This window comes from Gastrolobium bilobum, unplaced genomic scaffold (assembly GCF_033153095.1).
Source record: "Gastrolobium bilobum isolate Gb01-03AN ecotype WA unplaced genomic scaffold, APGP_CSIRO_Gbil_v1 utg12072, whole genome shotgun sequence".
Taxonomy (NCBI): domain Eukaryota; kingdom Viridiplantae; phylum Streptophyta; class Magnoliopsida; order Fabales; family Fabaceae; genus Gastrolobium; species Gastrolobium bilobum.
The window spans coordinates 553148-577649 of record NW_026899161.1 but is presented as its reverse complement, the minus strand read 5'-3'; the positions used below and the strand labels follow the sequence as shown (position 1 = coordinate 577649).

The 24502-nt window shown below is 37.1% G+C and overlaps 2 protein-coding genes across 2 annotated transcripts; both read left to right on the top strand.

The window, feature by feature from the left end:
* Positions 1-1341: 1341 nt before the first annotated feature.
* Positions 1342-12603, top strand: LOC133287889 (auxin response factor 3-like). Its single transcript, XM_061485580.1, has 11 exons — positions 1342-1870; positions 2222-2278; positions 2530-2709; positions 2968-3052; positions 3129-3219; positions 3298-3462; positions 3858-3977; positions 4067-4142; positions 10976-11135; positions 11228-12177; positions 12284-12603. The coding sequence occupies exons 1-11, from the start codon at positions 1562-1564 to the stop codon at positions 12299-12301; spliced, it is 2211 nt and encodes a 736-aa protein (XP_061341564.1). The 5' UTR covers positions 1342-1561; the 3' UTR covers positions 12302-12603.
* LOC133287861 (MLO-like protein 6) lies at positions 12527-24181 on the top strand. The gene is made up of 16 exons (XM_061485537.1): positions 12527-12552; positions 12632-12661; positions 14825-14921; positions 15087-15144; positions 15265-15419; positions 15787-15903; positions 16091-16151; positions 19184-19272; positions 19390-19464; positions 19596-19684; positions 19773-19822; positions 19919-19959; positions 20033-20206; positions 20317-20352; positions 23504-23632; positions 23849-24181. The coding sequence occupies exons 1-16, from the start codon at positions 12527-12529 to the stop codon at positions 24179-24181; spliced, it is 1560 nt and encodes a 519-aa protein (XP_061341521.1).
* Positions 24182-24502: the final 321 nt, after the last annotated feature.

The following is a 24502-nucleotide window of genomic DNA, read 5'->3' as shown; positions in this document are numbered from 1 at the left end:
CTTAAAAACATTGTGCAACTATCTCCATCAAAACCCATTTGTCTTTCACTTGTCTCTGTTATTTGGTTAATTGTCAACATTAACCACCAAAGCCTGCCAAATATGAGTGGTAATAAGGTGCCTCTACGATTCAGGATCTCAATAGGATTTTGATTCCAAAAAATTAAAAATAAAAATAAAAATCCTGAGAAAAGATAATTTTTTTTTTTTTATAACCCGTCCTAATATATTTTTTAGAACAAATCAGATTTCTCAAATATCTCAATGGATTCGACTCTTTAAACAAACTCACGAGACTAATCTGAAATTCGAACCGTAACATGGAATTAAGCAAAATACTCTCTACACCAATGATAGCTCACTGTTGACTATCATCATAGACTACTTTTTCAATTTGGGGTAAGTAAACTCCCTCCGTACCATAATGCAAAAAATAGGGTTGTACAAGTATTTTTTGGCCTCTTAAATCCGTACCAGAACAGTATACTAAAATGGTTGGATAATCTGTGTACACAATCAATGGCATATGGCATATGGCATATGGCATGGTCAACAAAAAAAAAACCCCTCCGCTGAAGCCATATTGGAAGTGAGATTTTTTTTATTTATATATATGTAAATAAAATTAAATATATAATTTAATATAAACTATTCAAATCCCTGCTCACTAAACCAAATTTAATGACTTAAGCAAAGACCTTTATTTAATTTTAAAATTTATCAACAAAATTTAAGGGAAAGGCATTAAGCAGAGAGGGATAGGTGTGAGATTTGATGGAGTAGATGGGGACAGAATAGACATCCGCCCGGAAATACAGGGATACCGTACAGTCTTAAATAGCATTTTATTCGACATTTTTATTGGTCTTTAACCAACAAGTAATATCACAAAGGGTGGAGGCACTACCACTACAACAACTACAACTACATAGTCTTTGTTCTTGTAGATTGTAACTCTATTCTCTCTCCTCATTTTCTCTCTCTCTCTCTCTGACACACATCACACCACACCAAACAGTCTCAGCATCGCAGCAACTGCTGCTGCTGCTGTTTCAGCTCACAGACGAGCAAAAGGGCCCTTAGGGTAAAATAAAAAAAAAGGGAAAAATAAATGAGAAAATAAAAGAGGATAAAAATCCTATTTTTATAAGAGTCCAACTTAAATCTAAATGAAAGCTTGATTTGATGCTACCCCAAAATACCCATTCACTCACTCTTCCTTCCCTTTCACAGTTGAGCCAAGTATAAAGTAAAAGAAAAGAACCCCAAAAAAGAAAACAAGAGAAAAAAATTAGCAGTGTGTGATAGCTAAGTGGGTGGAAGAGAGAGAGAGAGAGAGAGAGAGGGGACACACACAGAAAGAGGGTCTCTTTCTTTTTGGAGTATTGGGTCACACAGCCTCTTTTAGTAATGCCGAAGTTGCTCAACTACACCTCACTCTCTCTGAAAATGCAGGCATGAAATCACTCGTTGAAATCTTCATCTTCCTCCTCTTCCAAAGTGCTTCTTCTTCACACACACTTGCTAGATTTGCTAACATTGCTAGCAGCACTTTGTTCCTATGGGGTTGATCGATCTCAACACTACAGAGGACGATGAAACTCCATCGTCAGGTTCTTCTTTCTCCTCTTCCTGTCACTCGGTAATAAGCACTTCTGCTTCAGCTTTGGTTCCTCCTCCTACTCCTCCTCCTCCTGTGTGCTTGGAACTATGGCACGCGTGTGCAGGCCCTCTGATCTCTCTGCCGAAAAAAGGAAGCGTTGTTGTGTACTTTCCACAGGGACACTTTGAACAGGCTCAGGATTTTCCGGTCACTGCCTACAATATCCCACCCCATGTGTTCTGTCGCGTCCTTGATGTCAAGCTCCATGTAAGTCTTTTGTTCCTTTCATCGCACAAAACAAAAAACAATGCTGTCTGCAATTTGGTCGGCTCAGGAATTTCTCTTTTTCTTTTCCTCAAAATTTTATTTCGTATCTGGGCTGGCTTTTGTTCTCTCTGCTTGCTGAGAAACAGATTCCTTGTCAAGTTTCACAATTTCTGAATGACCATTGTTTGTTATATGTATGTATTTACCGTAATGTGCTTTTTGTTCAGTCTAGAAAATACCCTTTTTTCCTTCTCCTTGTTTCTGGTTCTTTTGGATGAGTCATGTGCAAAGGGAACTATGGGTTGGTTTGTTTTGAGTTTTACATGAAATGCTTGTTCCTTTTCTGGGCAGGCAGAGGAAGGGAGCGATGAAGTGTATTGCCAAGTCTTGTTGGTCCCTCAAAGTGAGGTGAGGCTTATTTATGATATGATCTTACTTTGTTTCAGTTTGGGCTTGGAAGCGATAGAAAGTTAACTCAACTTCTGAATATTATACTCCTCGATGCCTAAATCTCAAGTAAAAAATTGACTCAACAACAATCCCTTACTTTATAATTGTAGGAGTGAAAGAGAAAGGAAAGAGGCGTATTAAATGGAGTCCCTTTATTTTATTAACTGATTTTAATTGTAGTTTTGGTTGAACTTGGTTGTTGATTGTAGCAAGTGGAGCAAAACTTGCGGGATGGGGAAGTTGATGCTGATGGGGAAGAGGAGGATACTGAAGCTGTGAAGTCAACCACACCCCATATGTTCTGCAAGACTTTGACAGCTTCTGACACTAGCACTCATGGTGGATTCTCAGTCCCTCGTCGAGCTGCTGAAGATTGCTTTCCTGCCTTGGTAATTATGAATTATGATGCGTTCCTTTCTCTTGTTAAAGTGAACCTGTTCAAGTGTTTCACTTCACTGACTGTTTTTATTTGATTTATTCCTTATTCTGATATGCTACATTCAATTCCGATTTGATAAATGTTTTGAAATGTGGTCAACCTTACATGATTTCAAGATTTGCTTTCTGTCATGATTATAAAATTCCTGGAATTATGCTCGGATATTTCTTTGGTTGCATTTTGAATTTAATGTCCACTGTTACTGTAGGATTACAGTCAACAAAGACCTTCACAAGAGCTTGTGGCAAAGGATCTGCATGGTTTGGAATGGAGGTTTCGCCATATTTACAGGGGTATGTATTAGTTGACATTCTAGTACATTGCAAGTTGAATGTTTGAGGGTTTTATTTCCTGTCTTCCCTTGTGCAGGGCAGCCGCGGAGGCATTTGCTCACAACTGGGTGGAGTGCGTTTGTGAACAAGAAGAAGCTTGTGTCTGGAGATGCTGTGTTGTTTCTTAGGTACCATGACCAAAATTCTCTCTTCTATGAGCTAGTATTCATAACTAACTAGGACTAACATTTAGTAATTTAAATCAGGGGTGAGGATGGAGAACTGAGATTAGGGATTCGTCGGGCAGCTCAATTAAAAAGTTCTGGTGCCTTTGCATCTCCCTCTGGTCAGCAACTGAATCATGGCGCCATCATGGATATTGTTAATGCTTTATCTACAAGATGTGCGTTTAGTGTTTTCTATAATCCAAGGTATTTTTCTCATTATTCGCTTGTACTTTCCTTATAAGGATGTTTCTATGTACAATTTTGGAGTTTTTTATGTTTGTATAAGATGGGGATTCAGAAGGATGTTTTATTATATAGTACCTAATGGACAATTTCCCGTTTAATTATTGAATGCTTTTTAATATAACCTATATCAAATGTCCACTTGCTCTGCATACTTTGTATGTTTAATAAGAATATAGTCAGACAAAAAGAAAAGTCACTAATATTTCACCAATTCCAAGCATTCAAGGTGTTTTTATCTGGAAGCTCTCCTGTATATGAATGTCATTTTTTTAATATTACTGGTTTGGTTTTTTTCCATTTTGCTTTCTTTCCTGCTGATCTTGGTATTCTATGATTTCATTGTTTCTTTGTAGGGTCAATTCTTCAGAATTCATCATACCTGTTCACAAATTCTTAAAGAGCCTTGATTGTTCTTACTCAGTTGGAATGAGGTTCAGGATGCGTTTTGAAACTGAAGATGCTGCGGAGGGGAGGTTTGCCAATTGTCTTACTTGTTCATGCTGCATATGTATAACCAATAAAATATTTATGACTGATCTTTGTCAAAACTTCTTTTGGGCAGATTCACTGGATTAATCGCTGGAATTAATGATGCGGATCCTGTTAGATGGCCGCGATCTAAATGGAGATGCCTACTTGTATGTCATTGTGGTCTTTCTAACTTTCTATAGTATTGATATTATTTTTTTATTGAGATTGTCATACGGCGATGGCTGTCTGTGTGTTCCAATCTGTAAGGCTTGATATTTAAATGTTTATGATGAGTTGTTGGCTCATTGTGAAAGACACAGCCTTCATAATCATCTTGGGTTTTGCAGTTACTGGTTTTCTGGACAATGTAATAGTTCCACGTTTCTACTTACTACAGTGTTTCACACTGCCTTCGAATTTAAAAGGGGAAAATTAGAAGGGATAGTACTTTGAAGTTCGGCTTTTTCATCATTATAACCAATGAATGTCAACTTTTTTCGCACAATTTCCTGACCTTATTTTATTTTTCTGTAAACAAATAAAAGGACAGTCCATTTGTCTTTTGTATGATTCTATCTCTTTTTTTAATAGATATTACACGTCTACTTCCTTGTTTGGTTTTCCTTCCGTTTCTAAATTTGACTTCTACTTCAATAATTCAGTGAAAAATAATTTCATGATTGAATTGGGCGTGTCAATTCTAAAGGATGTAAGAACTTCCATGTATCTGCCTCTGAGCATGCTTGTCTCAAACCAGAGAAAACTAGTAGAGGAAGAAAATGTGTTGTAAATAATATTGATTTAATTATTATTTAGTTTATTGTTGTATTGGGCCAAGCCCTTTGTTGTATTGGGCCAAGCCCTTTGTTGTATTGGGCCAAGGCCTTTAGGTTAAAAGTATGTCACATATTCTCTATAAATAGAGAATCCCTTGTACACATTATTTACAATTCTAATATATATCAGAATACCCTTTTTCAAGTTGGTATCAGAGCTCTCGATCTTGAGGGCTCTGCTTCCGCGCCTACGAAACCCTCGCTGCCATCAGCCGCCACCGGAAAAATTTTCCGGGGACCTCTTGGACCGAGAGATCACTGCTTCTCTTTGTTTTTCTCCCATCTTCCTCAATAACAAGACCCCAAACTGAACCGTTCAACGTCACCTCCAAACAGAAGCGTTTTTCACTAACCAAGAACACTGTTCATCGCGATTGACCTTCTTTTTGGCGGCCATTCAACTCCGATCAGCCCCAGATAGGTTCGCAATCCTTGGACGACCTTCGCCTGAAAAGCCCAGCCCGATCGGACGTCAGAGGCGCCTCCACGCGCCGCTTCTTTCCCTGCGCGTGAATCTCACGCGCCGCCAGCTTCACCGGCGCGTGACAGCGCGTGACGGTTGCTTTTGTCTGCGGACCGGTGCAGTCTTGACCGACTCTCCAAGCTCGTTCTGGATCTGTGCTCACCTCTTTGATCGGACCTCGTTTGGTAATTTTTCGTGATTTTTTGGCTTCTTGGTACTATTCCTTGAGTTGTTTTGCAGTATGGCCGCTTCCGACGGTGATTCAACTCTAAACTTATCTGAAAAAAATTCTACCTCATCTATGGTGACCCCTCTTGGTCACAATGATCTTCCAAATCTACATCAGAGTTATCGATTTGACGGATCAAATTATTTGTCATGGTCTCAGTTCATTCGTACTACCATCAAGAGTCGCAATAAGATTGCTCATCTTGATGGCCCTGCTCCTGCTGCCACGGATCCCGATTTTGATGTTTGGGATAATGAGGATTCTCTTATCATGACTTGGTTGTGGAATTCAATGACTCCTGAAGTGGGTCGTCATTGTATGTTCTTGTCTTCTGCTATGGAGATTTGGGAAACTGTCCGCTCCACTTATTCCTTGAAACAGGATATGGCTGCGCGCTATGAATTGCGCAATAAAATATTCACAACAAAACAAGATTCTTTATCCGTGACTGAGTACTATGGCACCTTGAAGGAGTTATGGACTGAACTTGATCAATTTCAGAGTTTGAAGATGAAATGTACTGCAGATGCTACTGCTTTAGCCAAGGAGGTAGAAAATGTGCGTATTTTTGATTTTCTTGCTGGTTTGAATTCCGAGTATGATCCTATTCGGGTTCAGATACTTGGCAAAGAAACTTTTCCATCCCTTTCTGCTGTTTTCAATACTGTTCGGGGAGAGGAGAATCGTCGGGGTGTTATGATGAACCCTGATAAATCTGTCATGTTATCATCAAAAGATGGTGCTGCTTCTAAACCCACTGATGGGTCTGCTATGATTTCAACAAAAAAAGATGGTTCTACTTACAGGAGTTCCTTTCCAAAATATTCTGATGGAGCATCTTCTAGACCTAAGAAAGATGATCGCTGGTGTTCTTATTGTAAAAGAACAGGTCATATCAAGGATCTATGCTATCGCCTCCATGGAAAACAAACTGTCTTAGAAAAGATGGCAAGGATGCGTGGTCAAGCGCATTTTACTTCTTCTGATATAGCTCCTACACCTAATGAGACCCAACCTGCATTTCGTCCAGATGAGTTGGAACGACTTCGAACCATACTTGATTCTCTGAGTAAGCCATCTGGTACTAGTGATTTGGCTATGACTGGTATGAGCTCCAAAATTTCTTCTTTTCTTACTTCATGTATTGATTTTAAACATTCTTGGGTTGTTGATTCTGGTGCCACTGATCATATGGCTTGTTGTGCTGACCCCTTTGTCTCTTATAACCCTACCATTGGCACTCATACGATAGCCGTAGCTGATGGCTCCCATACATCAGTTGCGGGTTCTGGTAACATAAAATTACAGCCTTCCTTACATCTCAAAGATGCTCTTCATGTCCCTAAACTCTCTACTAATCTTCTTTCTATTCATAAAATTACAAAAGATTTAAATTGCACTGTAACCTTCTTTCCTACTCACTGTGTTTTTCAGGATCTCGCCACAGGGAAGACGATTGGGGGTGCTAAAGAGCAAGGTGGGCTGTATTATCTGGTGTCACAATCTCCTGCAACTCATGTTAAGGATCACATCTTACTGTCACATGGCCAGTCAACTGCTGATTCTCTGATTTGGCTTCATCATAAGCGCTTGGGACATCCTCCATTTAGTTTACTCAAGTCTTTATTTCCGTCTTTGTTTTTGTCTAAGTCTGTTGAGTCTTATCATTGTGATGTTTGTGAGTTTGCTAAGCATCATCGTGTGTCTTTCCCTTCTAGTATTATTAAAAGTGTTGAACCTTTTGATCTTATTCATTCTGATGTTTGGGGTCCTTCTAAGGTCCCTCATTCTTCTGGAAATAAATGGTTTGTTTCTTTTATTGATGATTGCACTCGTGTAACTTGGGTTTACTTAATGCATGAAAAGTCTGAGGTACCAAAACTGTTCTTTCAATTTTATAAAATGATTGAGACTCAATTTTGTAAAAAAATCAAAAGAATAAGGACAGATAATGGTACTGAATATGTCAATCACTCTTTTTCCCAATTTATACAAAATCAAGGTATGATTCATGAACTTACATGTGTAGACACCCCTCAACAAAATGGGGTTGCTGAAAGGAAAAATCGTCACCTTCTTGAAGTTGCTCGTGCCTTATTGTTTCAAACACATGTACCCAAATGCTATTGGGGAGATGCCATTCTTACTGCAGCATTCTTGATCAATCGTCTACCCACTCGGGTTCTCGATCATGTAAGTCCTATTCATTCCATGACTTCCTTTTTTTCTTCTATTCCAACTTTGCAAAGTCTTCCTCCTCGAGTGTTTGGATGTGTTGTCTTTGTTCATATTCATAAACAGCATCGCAGTAAGTTGGATCCTAGGGCTCTTAAATGTGTCTTCCTTGGATATGCTCCTGATAAGAAGGGCTACAAGTGTTATCACCCTGGAAGTCGGAAATTTTTTGTTTCTATGGATGTTACATTTCAGGAATCTGAGTCGTTTTTCCAAGGTCCTCATCTTCAGGGGGAGAATGATTCACCAGAAGTCTCATCACCTTCCTTTTTTGAAACTTCAGTGTCTACTCCTTCACCTGTGTCAGTGTCTCTTCCTCTTGTTCCTGTTCCTAATGTGTCTGTGACTGATCCTCCGATGACTGATACATCAAGTACACAAGAGATACGGCAGATTGTAACACCTGAATTGGTATATCAAAGAAGGAAACAGCCCACATTGCCTCAACAGCAACCTCAATCGTCTGAACCATTGGTAAGTCCTGAATCTCATATTTCTGATCATGATACTTCTGATGACTTACCCATTACTACTGCTTCTGATGATTTACCCATTGCTTTAAGAAAAGGAAAAAGATCTTGTCCCAAGAAATCTTGTTCTTCCTGTCCCTCTTGTACTCAATACCCTATCTCCCATTTTGTTTCCTCTGCTAATCTTTCTGTGCAGCACAAAAGCTTTGTTTCAGCACTAGATTCTACTTCAATCCCAAAATCAGTACATGAAGCTTTGAGAGATGGGAATTGGGCTCAAGCCATGCAAGAGGAGATGAATGCATTAGAGAAAAATAAAACATGGGAGGTTATTGATAGACCCAACGGAAAGAAAGCAGTAGGGTGCAGATGGGTTTATACCCTAAAATATAATTCTGATGGCACTCTTGAGAGATACAAGGCTCGATTAGTCGCCAAAGGTTACACTCAAACCTATGGCATTGATTATGAAGAAACCTTTGCCCCAGTTGCAAAAATGAATACAGTGAGAATCTTGTTGTCCCTTGCTGCCCATTACAATTGGGATATAAATCAATTTGATGTGAAAAATGCTTTCCTCAATGGTGAGTTAGAAGAAGAAGTCTACATGGAAATCCCGCCTGGTTTTGATTCTGTGAAGGGGGAAAATAAAGTTTGTCGATTAAAAAAGGCCTTGTATGGATTGAAGCAATCACCTCGTGCTTGGTTTGGGAGGTTTACTAAGGTTATGATGACCTTAGGATATAGACAGAGTCAAGGAGATCACACTCTTTTCTTCAAGCACTCCCAAAACGGGAAGCTTACTGTGCTCCTTGTATATGTTGATGATATTATTATCACAGGTAATGATTTTGTGGAGAGACAGATTCTGCAGACACGGCTTGCCTCTGAGTTCGAAGTCAAAGACCTTGGAAAACTGAGATATTTCCTAGGGATAGAAGTAGCTCATTCAAGCAAAGGAATTTTTATCAGCCAAAGGAAATATGTTCTTGATCTTCTCAAAGAAGCAGGAAAGCTCGGGTGTAAACCCTCTAATACTCCTATTGAGCAGAATCACAAGATGGGCTATGAAGAAGAGAGTCCTCCAGTTGATAAAGGACAATATCAACGGCTAGTTGGGAAATTGATATATCTGGCCCATACTAGACCAGACCTAGCTTATGCTGTTAGTGTTGTCAGTCAGTTTATGCACAATCCAAAGGAAAAACACATGCAGGCTGTAGAGAGAATTCTTCAGTATCTTAAAGGTACTCCTGGTAAAGGATTGTTATTCCGACGTGATGGCAATCTATCTTTAGAAGTCTACACAGATGCTGATTATGCTGGATCCATGACTGACCGTCGTTCTACCACTGGTTATTGCATGTTTCTTTGCGGTAACTTGGTGACATGGAGAAGTAAGAAACAAGATGTGGTTGCCAGATCAAGTGCAGAAGCTGAATTTCGAGCTATGGCTCAAGGCATTTGTGAGTTACTGTGGCTGAAAATTGTACTTGATGATCTCAAAATAAAATGTGAGGGACCTATGAAGCTGCTATGTGATAATAAGTCCGCTATTTGTATAGCTCATAATCCAGTTCAACATGATCGGACTAAACATATTGAGGTCGACCGCCATTTCATCAAAGAGAAACTTGATAGCGGGTTAATTACCACTCCATACATTCCCACTGGGCGTCAATTAGCTCTATTAACAAAGGGGCTTCCTACAGACAGATTTCAAGAACTTACTAGCAAGCTGGGAATGATAAATATCTATTCCTCAACTTGAGGGGGAGTGTTGTAAATAATATTGATTTAATTATTATTTAGTTTATTGTTGTATTGGGCCAAGCCCTTTGTTGTATTGGGCCAAGGCCTTTAGGTTAAAAGTATGTCACATATTCTCTATAAATAGAGAATCCCTTGTACAGATTATTTACAATTCTAATATATATCAGAATACCCTTGTCTCAAACCAGAGAAAACTAGTAGAGGAAGAAAATGTATATCGTAGATTTATTTAGGAAGAAAATGTATACAAAATGGGGGAAGAAAATGCTTCCCCCATCTTTTGTTGGGCAGCCTGTAAGTTAGGCTGTCAGTTTCACAATTATCATTTTGAATTCAAAATCATAGCTCACTTTATATTACTTTTTACTGCGATGATTTATGGTATGTTGAATTTCATGGACATGATTGTTATGATTGTTAATTTGATGCGAATATGAACTTCTAGATGGTGTTTTTCCTACTTAATAGTAGAATACAGAAAAACTGGCTTCTGATGTGAACTGGTTGAAGCTAGAATTTCATGGACATGATTGATATGATTGTTAATTTGACCCGAATATGAACTTCTAGATGGTGTTTTTCTTACTTAATAGTAGAATACAGAAAAACTGGCTTCTGATGTGAACTGGTTGAAGCTACAAATTTTATAAGAATCTGTTTCAGCCTAAGTTTGACTGGTTTTTCAAAACTAATTAGTACTGTGGAAGGATCATTGCTATACTCCTTTTGTGCCAGCTGCTAGTGACATAACTCCTCTTTTAAGTAATTCAGAATCCTACTTTGCATGCTACTAGATTGCAGGTCAATGCTTGTCATCCGTCTTAAGATTGTTATTTCTACTAAATTGTGTAACTTACTTTTGTACGTCAACTCATACTTGTCAAACTTCTAAAGATTGATTGTATTTATTTATACTAAATGCAGTGGTTCCTATTCGTCGTCACCCTAATGTAATTATGAACTTGTGATCTGATGTTCTTTCTCATCTTTACAGGTAAGGTGGGATGACATAGAAACCCCTAGGCATAATAGGGTTTCCCCATGGGAAATTGAGCCTTCTGGTTCTGCTTCCACTTCCAGTAACTTGATGCCAGCCGGTTTGAAGAGAACAAGGATTGGATTGACTTCAGCAAAGCTAGAATTTCCAGTTGCCAGTTAGTCACGGATATTTTTGTTTTTGTTTTTTATAGCTTTTATTTTTGAGCCATCTTGTGCAAAAATAATGATCTTTTCTAACTTCTGACAGATGGGACTGGAACATCAGACTTTGGGGAATCATTAAGGTTCCGGAAGGTCTTGCAAGGTCAAGAAATTTTGGGTGTTAATACTCCCTTTGATGGTATTAATGCTCAGACTCCCCGGTTATATGAGTCAGGGAGGTGCTATCCTGGTTCTAACTGTTCTGGGATTGCTGCAACAGGAAATAATATCAGAATCCCTCATATGAGTTCTGATTTTTCCTGCAATGGCATTGGCATTGGCTTTAGTGAATCATTCCGATTCCACAAGGTCTTGCAAGGTCAAGAAATTCTTCCAAGCCAACCATATGGAAGAGCCTTGTCGTCTATTGATGAGTCTCGTGGAAATGGTCGCCTTGGACTTTTTGATGGTTATCAACTGCATAGCTCCAGAAATGGATGGTGTGGCCAGATGCGCGACAACCCTTCACATCTGCATGCATCTGTTCCATCTAGGCAAGTGTCATCTCCATCTTCTGTGTTAATGTTCCAGCAAGCAGTTAATCCAGTTTCAAACTGTGATTATAACAATAAAAGTAATCAGGAGATGGAGGGCAAAGTGCATTACCAAGGTTCATATGCATCTGAAGTAAAAGGTGGAATATTTGCATCTTCTTCCCAATCTGATGAGCCTATTTTCTCTAGGCTAGCTCAGGAAGGCACAAATTCTTTTGGTATGTTAAATTTTCATAATCAGTTAAGTAGTTCACGGTCGCATGATTCAGTGTCAGCACTTAGAGGCAGTCAAGAGTTGGTTTCCTCATGTAAAAGTAGCTGCAGACTCTTTGGTTTTTCATTAACTGAGGACACGCGCATTGCAAATAAAGAAGCTGATGCCTCTACGATGATCACTTGTCAGTTGAATTCTGGACCTTCCTTTAATAGAATTGTTGAAGATGAGTTCCACCCCGGCCATTCACTCAGGAGTAAGGCCGTGGTTGGAAGTAACTGCACCAAAGTAAGATATATATATATGTATATCCTTTCCTAGACATGCAGTGCATTATGTTGTTGTCATCTCATGCATCCCTCTGATTTTGGATAATTGTTCTCTTTGTTTGCAGGGTGTATTGCAGTATTGACATGCGAATCATGTGTGATAGCTATATTACACTTGCATGAAGATTGCTGAAGAATGTGTCCGTAGTTACTCTGTTTATGTGCTTTGCTATAATAGCTTTGGATTTCAGGAAGGAGGAAAATTGTTATCATTCCCCATATTTGTGTACTTTTATCTAAAATTGGCTTTGACCACATTAAAGTGCTTGTGTATTAATCTTTTATGCATACTCACTGATCCGTAAGAGATGCATACTCGAGTGACACTATTAAGGTAACTCTATGCATCTTTATCCACTTTCTGCGTCATTTATGGAACACGATTACTAAGTTTTTTGCCAGAATGGTGGTAGTTGTGCGGCAGATTCTGCTATAAACTATAGATGTCACGAAATACATAACTGCAATAATGAGATTAGCTCGGAAGTCGTGCCTATGTAGTTTTTTTTTTTAATGTTAAATAATCTCTATATACACACGAAATGCTGAAGTAAAATAATAAGTTGCAAAGGAAAATAATATGGAAACCTTTAAGAAAGATATTTACTGATTCCATAGACATAGTAAGAGATGTTTCGTCAAAGGGCCTGAGTGACAAAGACCGTAAAGCAACCAAAGAAAAAATCACGAAGTTAAAAGAATACGTGAAAAGACGAGTCTACAAGACATTTCATTCACCCTAACAGGTTATTTGGACTCGCTGCACTTGATCTCATGTCATCATAAGCTAAGTGTCGGTATTGAATATAAAGCATTATTTTACCTTTGGTCCTAAGAATGAAAAGATAAAATTATGAAACATTGCAACATAAGAATTCCAGATTAGTAAGACCAAGAAAACGACGACAATAACCATAATAAAAATAATAATAAAGTATGGTCGTTAGTCATGTATGGAATATAATCTGATTACACATGGCATGCAGTATGCAAATATATATATGAAATTAGACAATTTTAAATGAGAAATTTAAAAACAATATTTCTTTATTTTTAGAAAGATAAAGAATGTTGACATTGATCGGAGAAAATTCGGAATTAATTGAGACAAAAATAGAATTTACGTTAAGATATTTAAAAAGAATTTATTAGAACTTTTCAAAGTTATCTAAAATTAAAATGTTAATAGGTTCTTTAAATAAACAATTGATAAAGTACTGTACGAACGCCCATGAGTTGGATTTTCCTTAGACATAGAAATAACATGCTCTAACAGAGTGTTGACCTATATCTAATTGACTTAACTGAGATTTGACGCTCAATGTGGCTTCCGATGCCAAGGTTCTCTGAAAATAATAATTATAATAATAATAGACTTAGTTATTCGTACACCTAAGATTCCATACTTGTTATGTTAAATGTATCAGTTAACGCTGTACATGTAGATTATTGGTTAACAAAGTGTATGAATTAGTTAACAAATCATATGTCTTTTTGCTTAGAAAAACAAGATATTAATCCACTAACCAATCGATAAATGTTAATTATTAACGTATAATGGTTTAGTTCAAGTGTGAAATTTCAAGTGTAGAAGTGCAATAAATAATATGACCAGGTCCAACCAAGTAAGCTAAAGAAGAATTCTCAAAATACAGAACATAGCATTGTGATGGAGTTTCTTCTTATTCTCGTTCGTTGGTTTCTTCTCCTAGATGACGATTATTTAAAGATAAACAGAGAAATTGATGTTGGGGAGCTGGTATAGCTGTGAAAGGATTCCTTTGAAAAAAATCATTTTAATTTGTTAGTGAGGAGGAGAGTGTCCTTAAAGTCATGCTATCATTACAAGATTTAGATCAAACTTGAACTTTAGATTTTGGACTAATATGTATATGTGTGTGTATGAGAGAATTTGTGGTTTTCTAGTTTAAATTTATTTTATTTTAATATCTCTAACAAGAAAACAAGGGGAAATTCTTAAAACAATTTGACACATTAAATTTGTGATGTAAGTACTGCATACGAGCCAATATCTTTCACCAAAAAAAAAAAAAAAGCATATATATCAACATTTTAAAGTAATCTCATCCCGAAAATATCGTGCTATGACTAGGAATAGGAATAATGTTCATCATGGACAGTATGAAAAGGAAGAACTTTCCCAGCTTGGTGTGCAAGTTTCCGTACTTGTCTCTGGTGAATAGCGATCCTGAAAAAGAAGGGTGTTGAAAAGTAATAAAGTTAACCTATTCCCGAAGGTTGATTACGTATCCATTTAGTACTGTTCCCCAATTTTAATTCGTTTGAATATGTGTCCATTAATTTGGTTAGTCTATTAAATAAGTTTTTGGTGTAGTGGCTCCGTACAAGGGACAATATAAAGGACGCAAGACCTGGCGCAACAACTTGGCATTGGCTAGGTGATTTGACTGCTTAATTAGCTAAGCAATTTGACTCGTTAATCTGCATGCATTGATAACAAGAAATTTCCTACACGTGCTGTTCCCATATATTTTTGACTATATAGTACACGCACAACTCATACCAGAATGACACACATGATAGTTAGTTCTCGGGGAGAAAATGGCCAATGTTTCAGAGATAACTCTAGAAATCACTCCAACATGGGCTGTGGCAACAGTTTGCTTCATATTGATAGTAATCTCCATTCTTATTGAGCATTTGCTTCATCTTTTGGCCGAGGTATATATATAGATATTGTTGCTTGCAGATCTCAACCTTTCCTTCAGGCACAAGGCATATCAAAATAGTTCAGCCACACACTAGGATCATGAATTCATGCTTCTTCCTTCACCTATACCAAGTAATTAATAAAGGGTATATATCTAATTCTTTAATTTTCTTCAGTATTTCAAAAAGGAAAGGAAGAAGTCCCTCATTCGGGCTCTTGAAAAGATCAAATCAGGTCAGCTTTCCTTACAGCATGAATCTTAGAGGGATCGAATTGGTTTTTGTTTTCCCTGCTTATGCGTGTTTTGAGACAAACTAAAGTGATATTTTTATTATTTTCCTATTTTCTGTGTAGAATTGATGCTTCTGGGTTTCACATCACTGTTGCTAACTGTAAGCGAAAAACCAATTGCAAATATCTGTATTCCAAAGGGTGTTGGTGAAACTCTTCTTCCCTGCACAAGCATGACTTTTAACGATGCTGAGGAGGAAACCAAATGTGCAGAGAAGGTATGCAAATACATATATACCTTTAAACAGTTGAGTAATGGTATTTTTATTGGTTTATATTATTCTCTAACATTATCAATGTAATCTCGGAGGTTGAAATTGGAGTTTGCTACTTAAGTTAGAATGCAAGCTTTTGGTTCAATAAGTTTGTCAAATTCCATTAGAAAGGCACTCAAGTTAGAACATGCTTGTATATATACATATATATATATATATGCATCTCATAAGCATATAGTAAGAGACAACAATTGAAGGGGTTAAAGACTTTTTATTGATACCAACTTTTTGCTTTTATATATAGACTTGGGAATGTTACTATAGCCTTACATATGGCTAAGTCTAAATCTTTGACTGCATCTGTTCACAGGGGAAAGTATCATTGTTGTCCAGGCAAGGTGTCAGAGAGCTGCAATACTTAATCTTTCATGTGGCCGTGTCTCATGTTATCTCATGTATCCTTACCTTTAGTCTTGGAATGGCGAAGGTAACCAATATTTCTCTCAAAGTCCAACAAGAGTTTGAAATTAAAGCTATGAATATTTTACATCATTTAATTTAAGAACAAGGGTGCCAACTTTGTAACGTTCTCTGATAACAACATTCATAAGGGGAAGTTGGACTTGTGGTTGACAAATTTGCCTTTGGTTGTGATTGTCTTTCTACGCACACAGATGAGGCGATGGGAATCTTGGGAAACACAAACTAGAACATCGGAATATCAGTTTTCTTATGGTAAGTCATAAAGACTTCTATCTCATTAATTTGCGGCAGTGTTCCACGTAGGGCCCCTTTTGTTAATTATGATTGATTAGTCGAATAAACTTAAAATACATGACATAATACATGATGTAACATAACAAGGCTTTTTGACCCTTATGCCCCTTAATTAATAATTAATTACCAAATTGCCCCTCATTCAAAACTATTTCGAAAATTTACCCTCCCCAACAAACATAACACCAATCTGCCCCTGTTTGACCGTTGACCACGAAGCCTACCCGGGTACACCATTATCTACCCGGGTAAATTTTGAAACTTTTTATCTACCCGAGTATGTAGGGATGTACCCGGGTAGAGTTCTTGAATCTGGGAAAATGTATGAATTATTTACCCGGGTACGTAGAAGTGTACCCGGGTAAATCGCGACGGTAGGGTTTTAAAATACCCCAGCAGCCCCATTCGAAAACCCACAAAAGGGGTACCCGAGTAGAGCTGCTGGAGGAGTGTCATCTTGAGCGATTTGAGGCATAATCTTGCACTAATTCGTCTTGTTTGTGATCATCATTCGCGGACCTTGCAACCTCTCTGCCTTCTACCGATTGAAATCGATCAAAGGTGCATTTTTTTTTCAGTTTTTTCAATTATGTTATGATTTCTGTTCTGATTCATTGTTTTCGTTTATATCATTTGATTCTGTCCGAATTATTTTATCAATTTGTATGTCATACGCTTACCCTAACCCTGAATCTAACCCTAACCCTAACCCTAACCCTAACCCTAACCCTAACATGTATCTAATTTCTGATTTTGGTTATTTTTTCAGTTTAATAGTGTGACACAATGACCTCTCGACGCGTTTCAAAGCTGCCAGTGACCCATTCCGAGAGAAGAACCAAGAGTCGTCACGATGGGTCGTCATCCTCTCAGCCCCAGGCTGCTTCGAGTCAGGCTCCGGACTTGACGTTCGGATATTTGTTTGAGGATGACATTCCTTCACACGAGAAGTTCGTGAAGTTTTTCATGACCCGGAAGATCTGCGAACCGAAATCACTGGATTCGGCATTCTTCAACCTAGAGCGTTTTGACATCGTGCCGCTTCTTGAGCAGACACATTTACTTCACCTGGCGGAGATGCGGTGCCCATACTCGGAGGTTATGGTAAGAGCCTTCTACCAGAACCTTGGCTACTCGCAAGGCGAGCTGACTTCCCGTGTATGCAGGATTGATATCATCATGACTGCTCCTATCTGGACCGAGCTACTGGGGTTCGATTTTGATGGTGTCTCAGGAGCAGCACTATATGATGGAGACAGCCATCATATATTTGGTGATTATAACCGGGAGACCATTGTTACAGAGACTAGGAGGGCAGACGCTGAGCCCGGTCATTTTGCTCATTATCCTGTTAGCAACTTGTCAGTTTCTGCTCGCATTCTTCATTATGTGGTGACACATATTATTTTCCAGCGCCCGCATAATCACTCAAAGGTGCTGGAAGGGGACTTTGTCATCCTGTGGGCCCTCCTTCACAGTCAGCAGGTGAACTGGAGGCATTACATATGCATACTCGGGTATATCATTACGAGTTACCCGGGTAGACCAGTTGCAGATGCAGCAGCAGGTGCTGTTCAATCCATTTTGTTAGCATCTTGGTAATTGATGTGTAATACAATAACCTTAACTGACTCGGGGAAGGGGTAAATGGGTATGGTAGACATTCGGATTGCACAATACGGAACGAGTGACTCGCTAAACTTAACGGATACATTTCAACAATACATTTCAACAACACAAGAATACAGTTCAACAATACATTTCAACAACACAATACATAACTAATACAAGATAAAGTTTAGGGTACAAGGAAACAAAACAATACGTAAAGTGATTGTCATTACAAAACAAAGTACTACACAAAAACAATACGTAATCATGCTTGTCTTAGTCTCAATGGACATGTACGAATGTTATGTCCAACTTGCTTGCAATGCTTACATCTGCTCTGACTGCTAGAGGGTTGAGACTCAACCCAATCCATCTCATTCTGAATCCTTGAAGACTTTGGTCTTCCTTTTGCACGTACCAACTGAGCATCCGGAATTACAGTAGGCCCAACAACGGATGGAATCAACAATTCATTGCCAATAGGAAACCAGTGTGCAGCATATACTTTAGCAATGGTTGGAATTTTGAAAACATGATCCACATAATCATAATGGTTTAGCTTGGCTACCTTGCAAACCCATACATATTGGGGTTTCTGGACGCGATTTACCCGGGTACACTGCTCTGTACCCGGGTAAATAATTCAAACATTTTCCCAGATTCAAGAACTCTACCCGGGTACACCCCTACATACTCGGGTAGATAAAAAGTTTCAAAATTTACCCGGGTAGGTAATGGTGTACCCGGGTAGGCTTCGTGGTCAACGGTCAAACAGGGGCAGATTGGTGTTATGTTTGTTGGGGAGGGTAAATTTTCGAAATAGTTTTGAATGAGGGGCAATTTGGTAATTAATTATTATTTAAGGGGCATAAGGGTCAAAAAGCCAACATAACAACGTTAATACGTCATACCCTTGAAGTTATCTGATTTGAACATTCGTGTGACTTATTAAGAAAGTTGTGAATCTTAATTTATTTAATTGTTTTTTATTAAATAAAAACATTATTGAGAGCTGCAATTACTGTGAATCCTAATAATTTTGTCTAACTAATTTTGCATAGGCTTCAGCCCTATATTTATTTTCATCATTATTAAATGGGAATATTATTTTTCATATTATATAAAATAATTTATCTTGTTCAACACACAAAATAGTGGATAATATATCTATTAAGAAAAAGAGAGAGAAAAAATAATAATTTTTGTATGTTACATAAGACAAATTGTTAAAATGAGAAATAATATTCCCTTCTATATACAACTTTCAGAACATCTTTATTATTTTTTTTTATTTTTGGTAAACATATTTATTATTCTTTTAACATAAGAAAAGCCATGAGACATGATTTTATTGCTTGCCTTAATTTTTTAAAATGTAGATCCACGAAGGTTTCAGCTCACTCGTCAGACTTCATTTGGGAAGCGGCACCTTAATTATTGGAGCAATAACCCAATACTGTTTTGGCCTGTAAGTTCAATTATTGCCGTTTCGAAACTTAATTTAGCTAGCAATTAGTCATTTAGTCTATCTTCCATTATCATTGTTGATTTGTATTTTTTATCTTTATCCTTTTAATTTGTCCAGGTATGCCTTGTTAGACAATTGTATAAATCTGTCTCCAAGGTTGATTACTTCACTCTTAGACATGGATTCATCATGGTAATGCTACTAATGCAATTTTTTTTTTAAAAAGTTTGGGTTCATATCATGACTGTTTTGTTAATAATATTGTTATTATAGCATGAAATATCTAGTTGACACATTTTAGTGGCTATACTATTATTCTTTAGGCCCATTTTACAGAAGGAAGCAACTTTGACTTTCAAAAATATACAAAACGAGCTCTGGAAGAAGATTTTGGACTGGTAGTGGGAACAAGGTACATATGACTTCAATTTACAGTCGTTTTTTTTTCTAGCTAGTTCTAAAATTTATCAATAATTATTTTTGTGGGTATATTGTTGCAGTTGGTGGATTTGGATCTTCTCTGTACTTTACATATTGTTCAATGCAAATGGTAAATAATATTAAACTATATAATTGTGATAAAAGAAGATTGCATTGTATACAAAAGCTATGTAACAACTTATATTTCATTTTCCACCCACTGTAGGATTCCACAGCCATTTGTGGCTGCCTTTTATTCCTCTAATGGTAAGAAAAACTTAGTACTTTGGCCATTGATACAATTGAAATAGTAGTTAATATTTCGTTTTATGTTCTGCAGGTGTTTTTGTTGGTGGGAACAAAGCTACAAGGCATAATAACAAAAATGTGCTTGGATAGTCATGACAAGTCTCATGTGGTCAGAGGAACTTTGCTTGTGAGGCCCAGTGACCACTTTTTCTGGTTTGGATGGCCCAAGCTGCTGCTTTATCTCATGAGCTTCATATTGTTTCAGGTTATTCTTCAATTCGTCCTGCTAACCTTTAAAACTAAAATGAAACCATACAATTCTTATCCTTGGAAAACTTGTCATTTAAACTCATTAAAGTTTCTTGTATTATGCAGAATTCCTTTGAACTTGCATTTTTCACATGGACTTGGGTAAGTTCCACATTTTCCTCGCTTGGAAGAATAATAATTAAACAAAAAACACAGGCAAACGTGTTATTAGGAGATAAATTGATAAGAAGAGTGGAGAGAGAATGTGTTAAATGAAAATACTATACGACCAGAGCTTTTTATCAAAAGTCCCCCCCCCCCCCCCCCCCCCCAATGAATTAGCATTGTTATTTAACATTGACTCTTGGAAAAATGATTAGTCTTTACCACTAACTTATTTAACGATTACTAATTTTTCAAACTGCATGGCATCACCTAAATTAAGAGAGAGAGGGAGAACAAAATTAAAAAGGGAGTATTATGAGTTTTATTGTCTGTGCTATTTTTATGAATTATTAAATAGTGGGGGTGGTATATTTACCAAAAAATAAAAATAAAAATAGTGGGGTGGTATATATGAGTGTTTTAAAACTAAATTAGAATACCAAAATGGTGGTAACTCAATTGGTGCATGGGAGCTCTGGAAAGGAAAGGATCTCGGTTCGATCCTCACATGTCACATTTGGTTGGGGTTTAAAATCTTTATTCTTGGCACGCCCCGCACTCCGAACTAGTCCCATAGCCGGCCCTAGGGGTGTAAATGAGTTGGGTCGAGCTGTTGCTATCTCAGCAAGTATACCCGATCATTTCAAGTAATAAAAGTGTAAGTAAAGTATCGTCCCACGAGGATTAAAGTACCAAGTAGTATTATAACTAGTCCCCTTAATTTGAAAAATTCAATTTGGTTTATAAAATAGATTTTGAATTAAAATGAAGGTAATTGAAATTAATTGCACTAAAAAATCAAGAACATTCAAGAACGCAAAGAAGAGATATGAATAAAGAAACTGTAATAAGGAACTGTAGCCAGAGTGCACTTCACATTTGATCCTCCTTTATAAATCTGAATTAATTCTAATAATTAATTAACTCAATAGTTCAGACAATTCATTTTCTTCAAATCAATTGGTTAAACCCTAATGCCTTAGTGTATTTAATCCTTTAACCAAATTAGAACCCTAGTGTCCTAGTAATCCTTCTTGAATCAAGCATTAAGTTCGACGAATTAAAAAGTCTACAACTCAAACAAGCCTATGTCTAGATCATGCACAAATTGTTATTTTATCCCTGTCAGGATTAAAACCTCAATATGCCTATTGTGAATTCTAACCCACAAAATCTTATAAAATTGATCATATATGATAAGGATATGCAAAATTCATTCAAATTAAAATAAAATTAAATGAATTAAAATAATTATAAAAATAATTCAGAAAGTATAAAGGGTTCACATCGTATCCACGATCCTAATTATAAAAGAAAATTAGCCAGACATGTCTGACTTAAACACAATAAAGAGGTAAAAAGAAAAAGAATTCATCGAGAAGAAATAAGGAAAGAAAGAAAGTCTTCAATCTTCAATTTCTCTGAGTGTTGATCTCTAGCATAAATTTCCAAAAACTTTCTCAATTTCTTGATCTTAGAAAACTCTCGAGCCAAAGATGCTTTTCTAAGGGTTTTTATCCCCCTTTTATGACTTCCTTCTGAATCTGCCTTTATCTCTATCAAATCTTGGGGTAGAATCCTTTTCAAGATACAATTTGATTTCTTTTTAAAAACAATCTCGTGCTTGTGGTGCTGGTGGCGCCACATCTCCGCTAGAAGCGCGGTGAAACAGAATAAACTTAAAGCTCTGGTGCTGTTAGCATGGTGCCCGCACTAGTGGCGTGGTGGATCGTGTTGTGCTAGCGCTCTTGGCGCGATATCCGCGCTAGTAGCGTGGTGAAACATGGACTTTTTTTTGGTCTGGCGCTGGTAGCACCACAACCACGCTACTGGCGCGGATGATTTAGAGTGCCTTTCATCTTGCTCTTGTGAGTTGTTCTCTTTTTCAATGAATAATCCCTACAAAACACAAGATTTTCAGTGAGAGTGGTTTGAACATGATTTATCAACTTTAATGCTAATGTAAGCTCTTTTTATTTCAATTAGATCAAATCCTTGCTCATTTAAGCCTTGAAAACATTATATGCTGGAGGCATTTCACGAGCTAAGCTTATGAAAAATATTTTGGACTTGACTTGGCCCATTAGATTGGTACAAGCTAAATTTTAGGCTTGGCTTGACTCATTTATAATTGTAAAATGTATTTTTTTCCAAACTCACATATGTCCAAATGTTGAAACTATAAATAGCTAATTTTTAGACTTGGCTTGACTCATTTATAATTGTAAAATGTATTTTTTCCAAACTTACATATGTCCAAATGTGAAACTATAAATGCATCAAATTCTGTATTCCTCCGTTAAAGAAAAACAATCATAGAATACACTCAGTACACATATAATTACATCTTTCATGCTATCTAAGTGGAACAAAAAAATAATATTTTCAATACATTCAATTATCCCATTAGAGATTTGATTCATGTGCTAGTTTGGAACTAATTCAAGATACATTGATCCCATTTGCTTGTTTGAGAAAATGTGACCGTGAGAGAAGGCCAATAGACAATAGTAAAAAAATAAGGTTAATGATTCAGTGACATAAAAATATATTATTTATTATGATAATATACCAGTCTCGCTCATTGGCTTTCGAGCCAAGTCTCATTAAATTAGACTTGGGCTTGTTTGCTAAACAAGCTATTTTTAAAGCTTGAACCCTTTCTGTTTATTAAACAAGTCAGCCAAGTCAAGCTTAAAGCAAGCGAAGCCTTGAGCTCCTGACAAACTGCTCAGTCCATTTATACCCCTAATCGACCCAAATGATCGAAGTCTAATTAAATTAGACTTGAGCTTGAGCCCATTGTTTTTATTAAACAAATCAAGCAAGTCAAGCTTAAAGCAAGCCAAGTTTTGGGATCCTAACAAACCGCTCGACCTATTTATACCCCTAGCCGACCCAAATGGTCGAAGTTTGTGGGAATATCGAAAGGAGCTTATTCGCCTCACATAAGTAATTAGAGTATGTTTAAAAAAAAAAACAAAAACAAAAACTAAATTAGAAGAAAATACCATAAGAATATCTAGGATTATTTTAACTTAAGTATAGGTGAAAAATTACTTTAGAATTCTTTAAGAATTTTTTTTTTTCTCAACTGAGCCAATGTCAGGAAACAAATAAAGCATATGTTGTTTTCTGCAAACTACAGATCAGATTCGGCATCAGATCATGCTTCCATCAAGCCACTGAGAATATCATCATAAGGGTTGCCATGGGTGTTTCAGTACAATTCCTTTGTGGCTATGTGACACTACCTCTCTATGCTTTGGTAACTCAGGTACACAATCAAACCATAACTAATAACTCTGTAGCAGCTACGTAATTGTGCATTTCATTTCCATGGCATCATATATTTATTTGTTTCTTTGAAATTCTATAACTACAACTTTCTTTTTTTGGATAAAAAAATAGTTTAAGGTTGTCTGCTTCTTCTTTCCCCCCCTTAATTAGTTTCTTCCAATTTTTTGTCACCTAAAAATGTATTTTTTAACAGATGGGTAGCACCATGAACAAAGCTGTGTTTACGGAGAATGTGATTAGAGGCATCAAGATTTGGCATGATAAGGCCAAGAAGAGTATGGCGCTAAGGAATCCATACACACAACGCCCATCCCTTGAAACTTCCCTAGAGACTTCGCCTTCTTTTAGTCTTGATCCATCGGTCTCCATTTTAGTGGATCGTCCATTAGATGCTAAGCACGTGGATCTTAGTATTATGGATGAAGAGAAAGTGAGTGAACTACAAGAATCCGAGAATCAACAACGAAAGCTGGGTTCATTTCACGGGTTTGACCTGCAAAACAGAGGAAAACCAAGCCAATTTTGAAGAGCATTTGTATGCTTTCTGGTATGCATTTGTATACTTAGAGACATAAAGTTATACTTATGTGACTTTATTTAACAGCTTAAATTGTTAGGAGAGTTAGTTTTTTAGCATAGGATTATATTATATTTGTAACTGAGTAGTTAAGAATTTAACTATTACCACCTCTATTATTCAGCATGGATGATTACCTACACAATTCTTTATACTAGAATGACAGGCATAAGACTAAAGCCTTTAGTCCATATACATATGAACGGAATGTTGATTATATAACTCTTCCATTTCTCATGTTACTGCACAACATCTGGATTCATTTGCAAT

What these genes read in the sequence shown, in the direction of transcription:
- LOC133287889 (XM_061485580.1), top strand. Translation starts at nt 1,562, where the DNA reads ATGGGGTTGATCGATCTCAACACTACAGAGGACGATGAAACTCCATCG. An exon ending in GTTTCGCCATATTTACAGGG is followed by an intron (nt 3,053 to 3,128) that starts GTATGTATTAGT and finishes TCCCTTGTGCAG; the next exon opens with GGCAGCCGCGGAGGCATTTG. An exon ending in AGTGTTTTCTATAATCCAAG is followed by an intron (nt 3,463 to 3,857) that starts GTATTTTTCTCA and finishes GTTTCTTTGTAG; the next exon opens with GGTCAATTCTTCAGAATTCA.
- LOC133287861 (XM_061485537.1), top strand. Translation starts at nt 12,527, where the DNA reads ATGCATACTCGAGTGACACTATTAAG. An exon ending in TTAGACATGGATTCATCATG is followed by an intron (nt 19,465 to 19,595) that starts GTAATGCTACTA and finishes ATTATTCTTTAG; the next exon opens with GCCCATTTTACAGAAGGAAG. An exon ending in CATTTTTCACATGGACTTGG is followed by an intron (nt 20,353 to 23,503) that starts GTAAGTTCCACA and finishes TGCAAACTACAG; the next exon opens with ATCAGATTCGGCATCAGATC.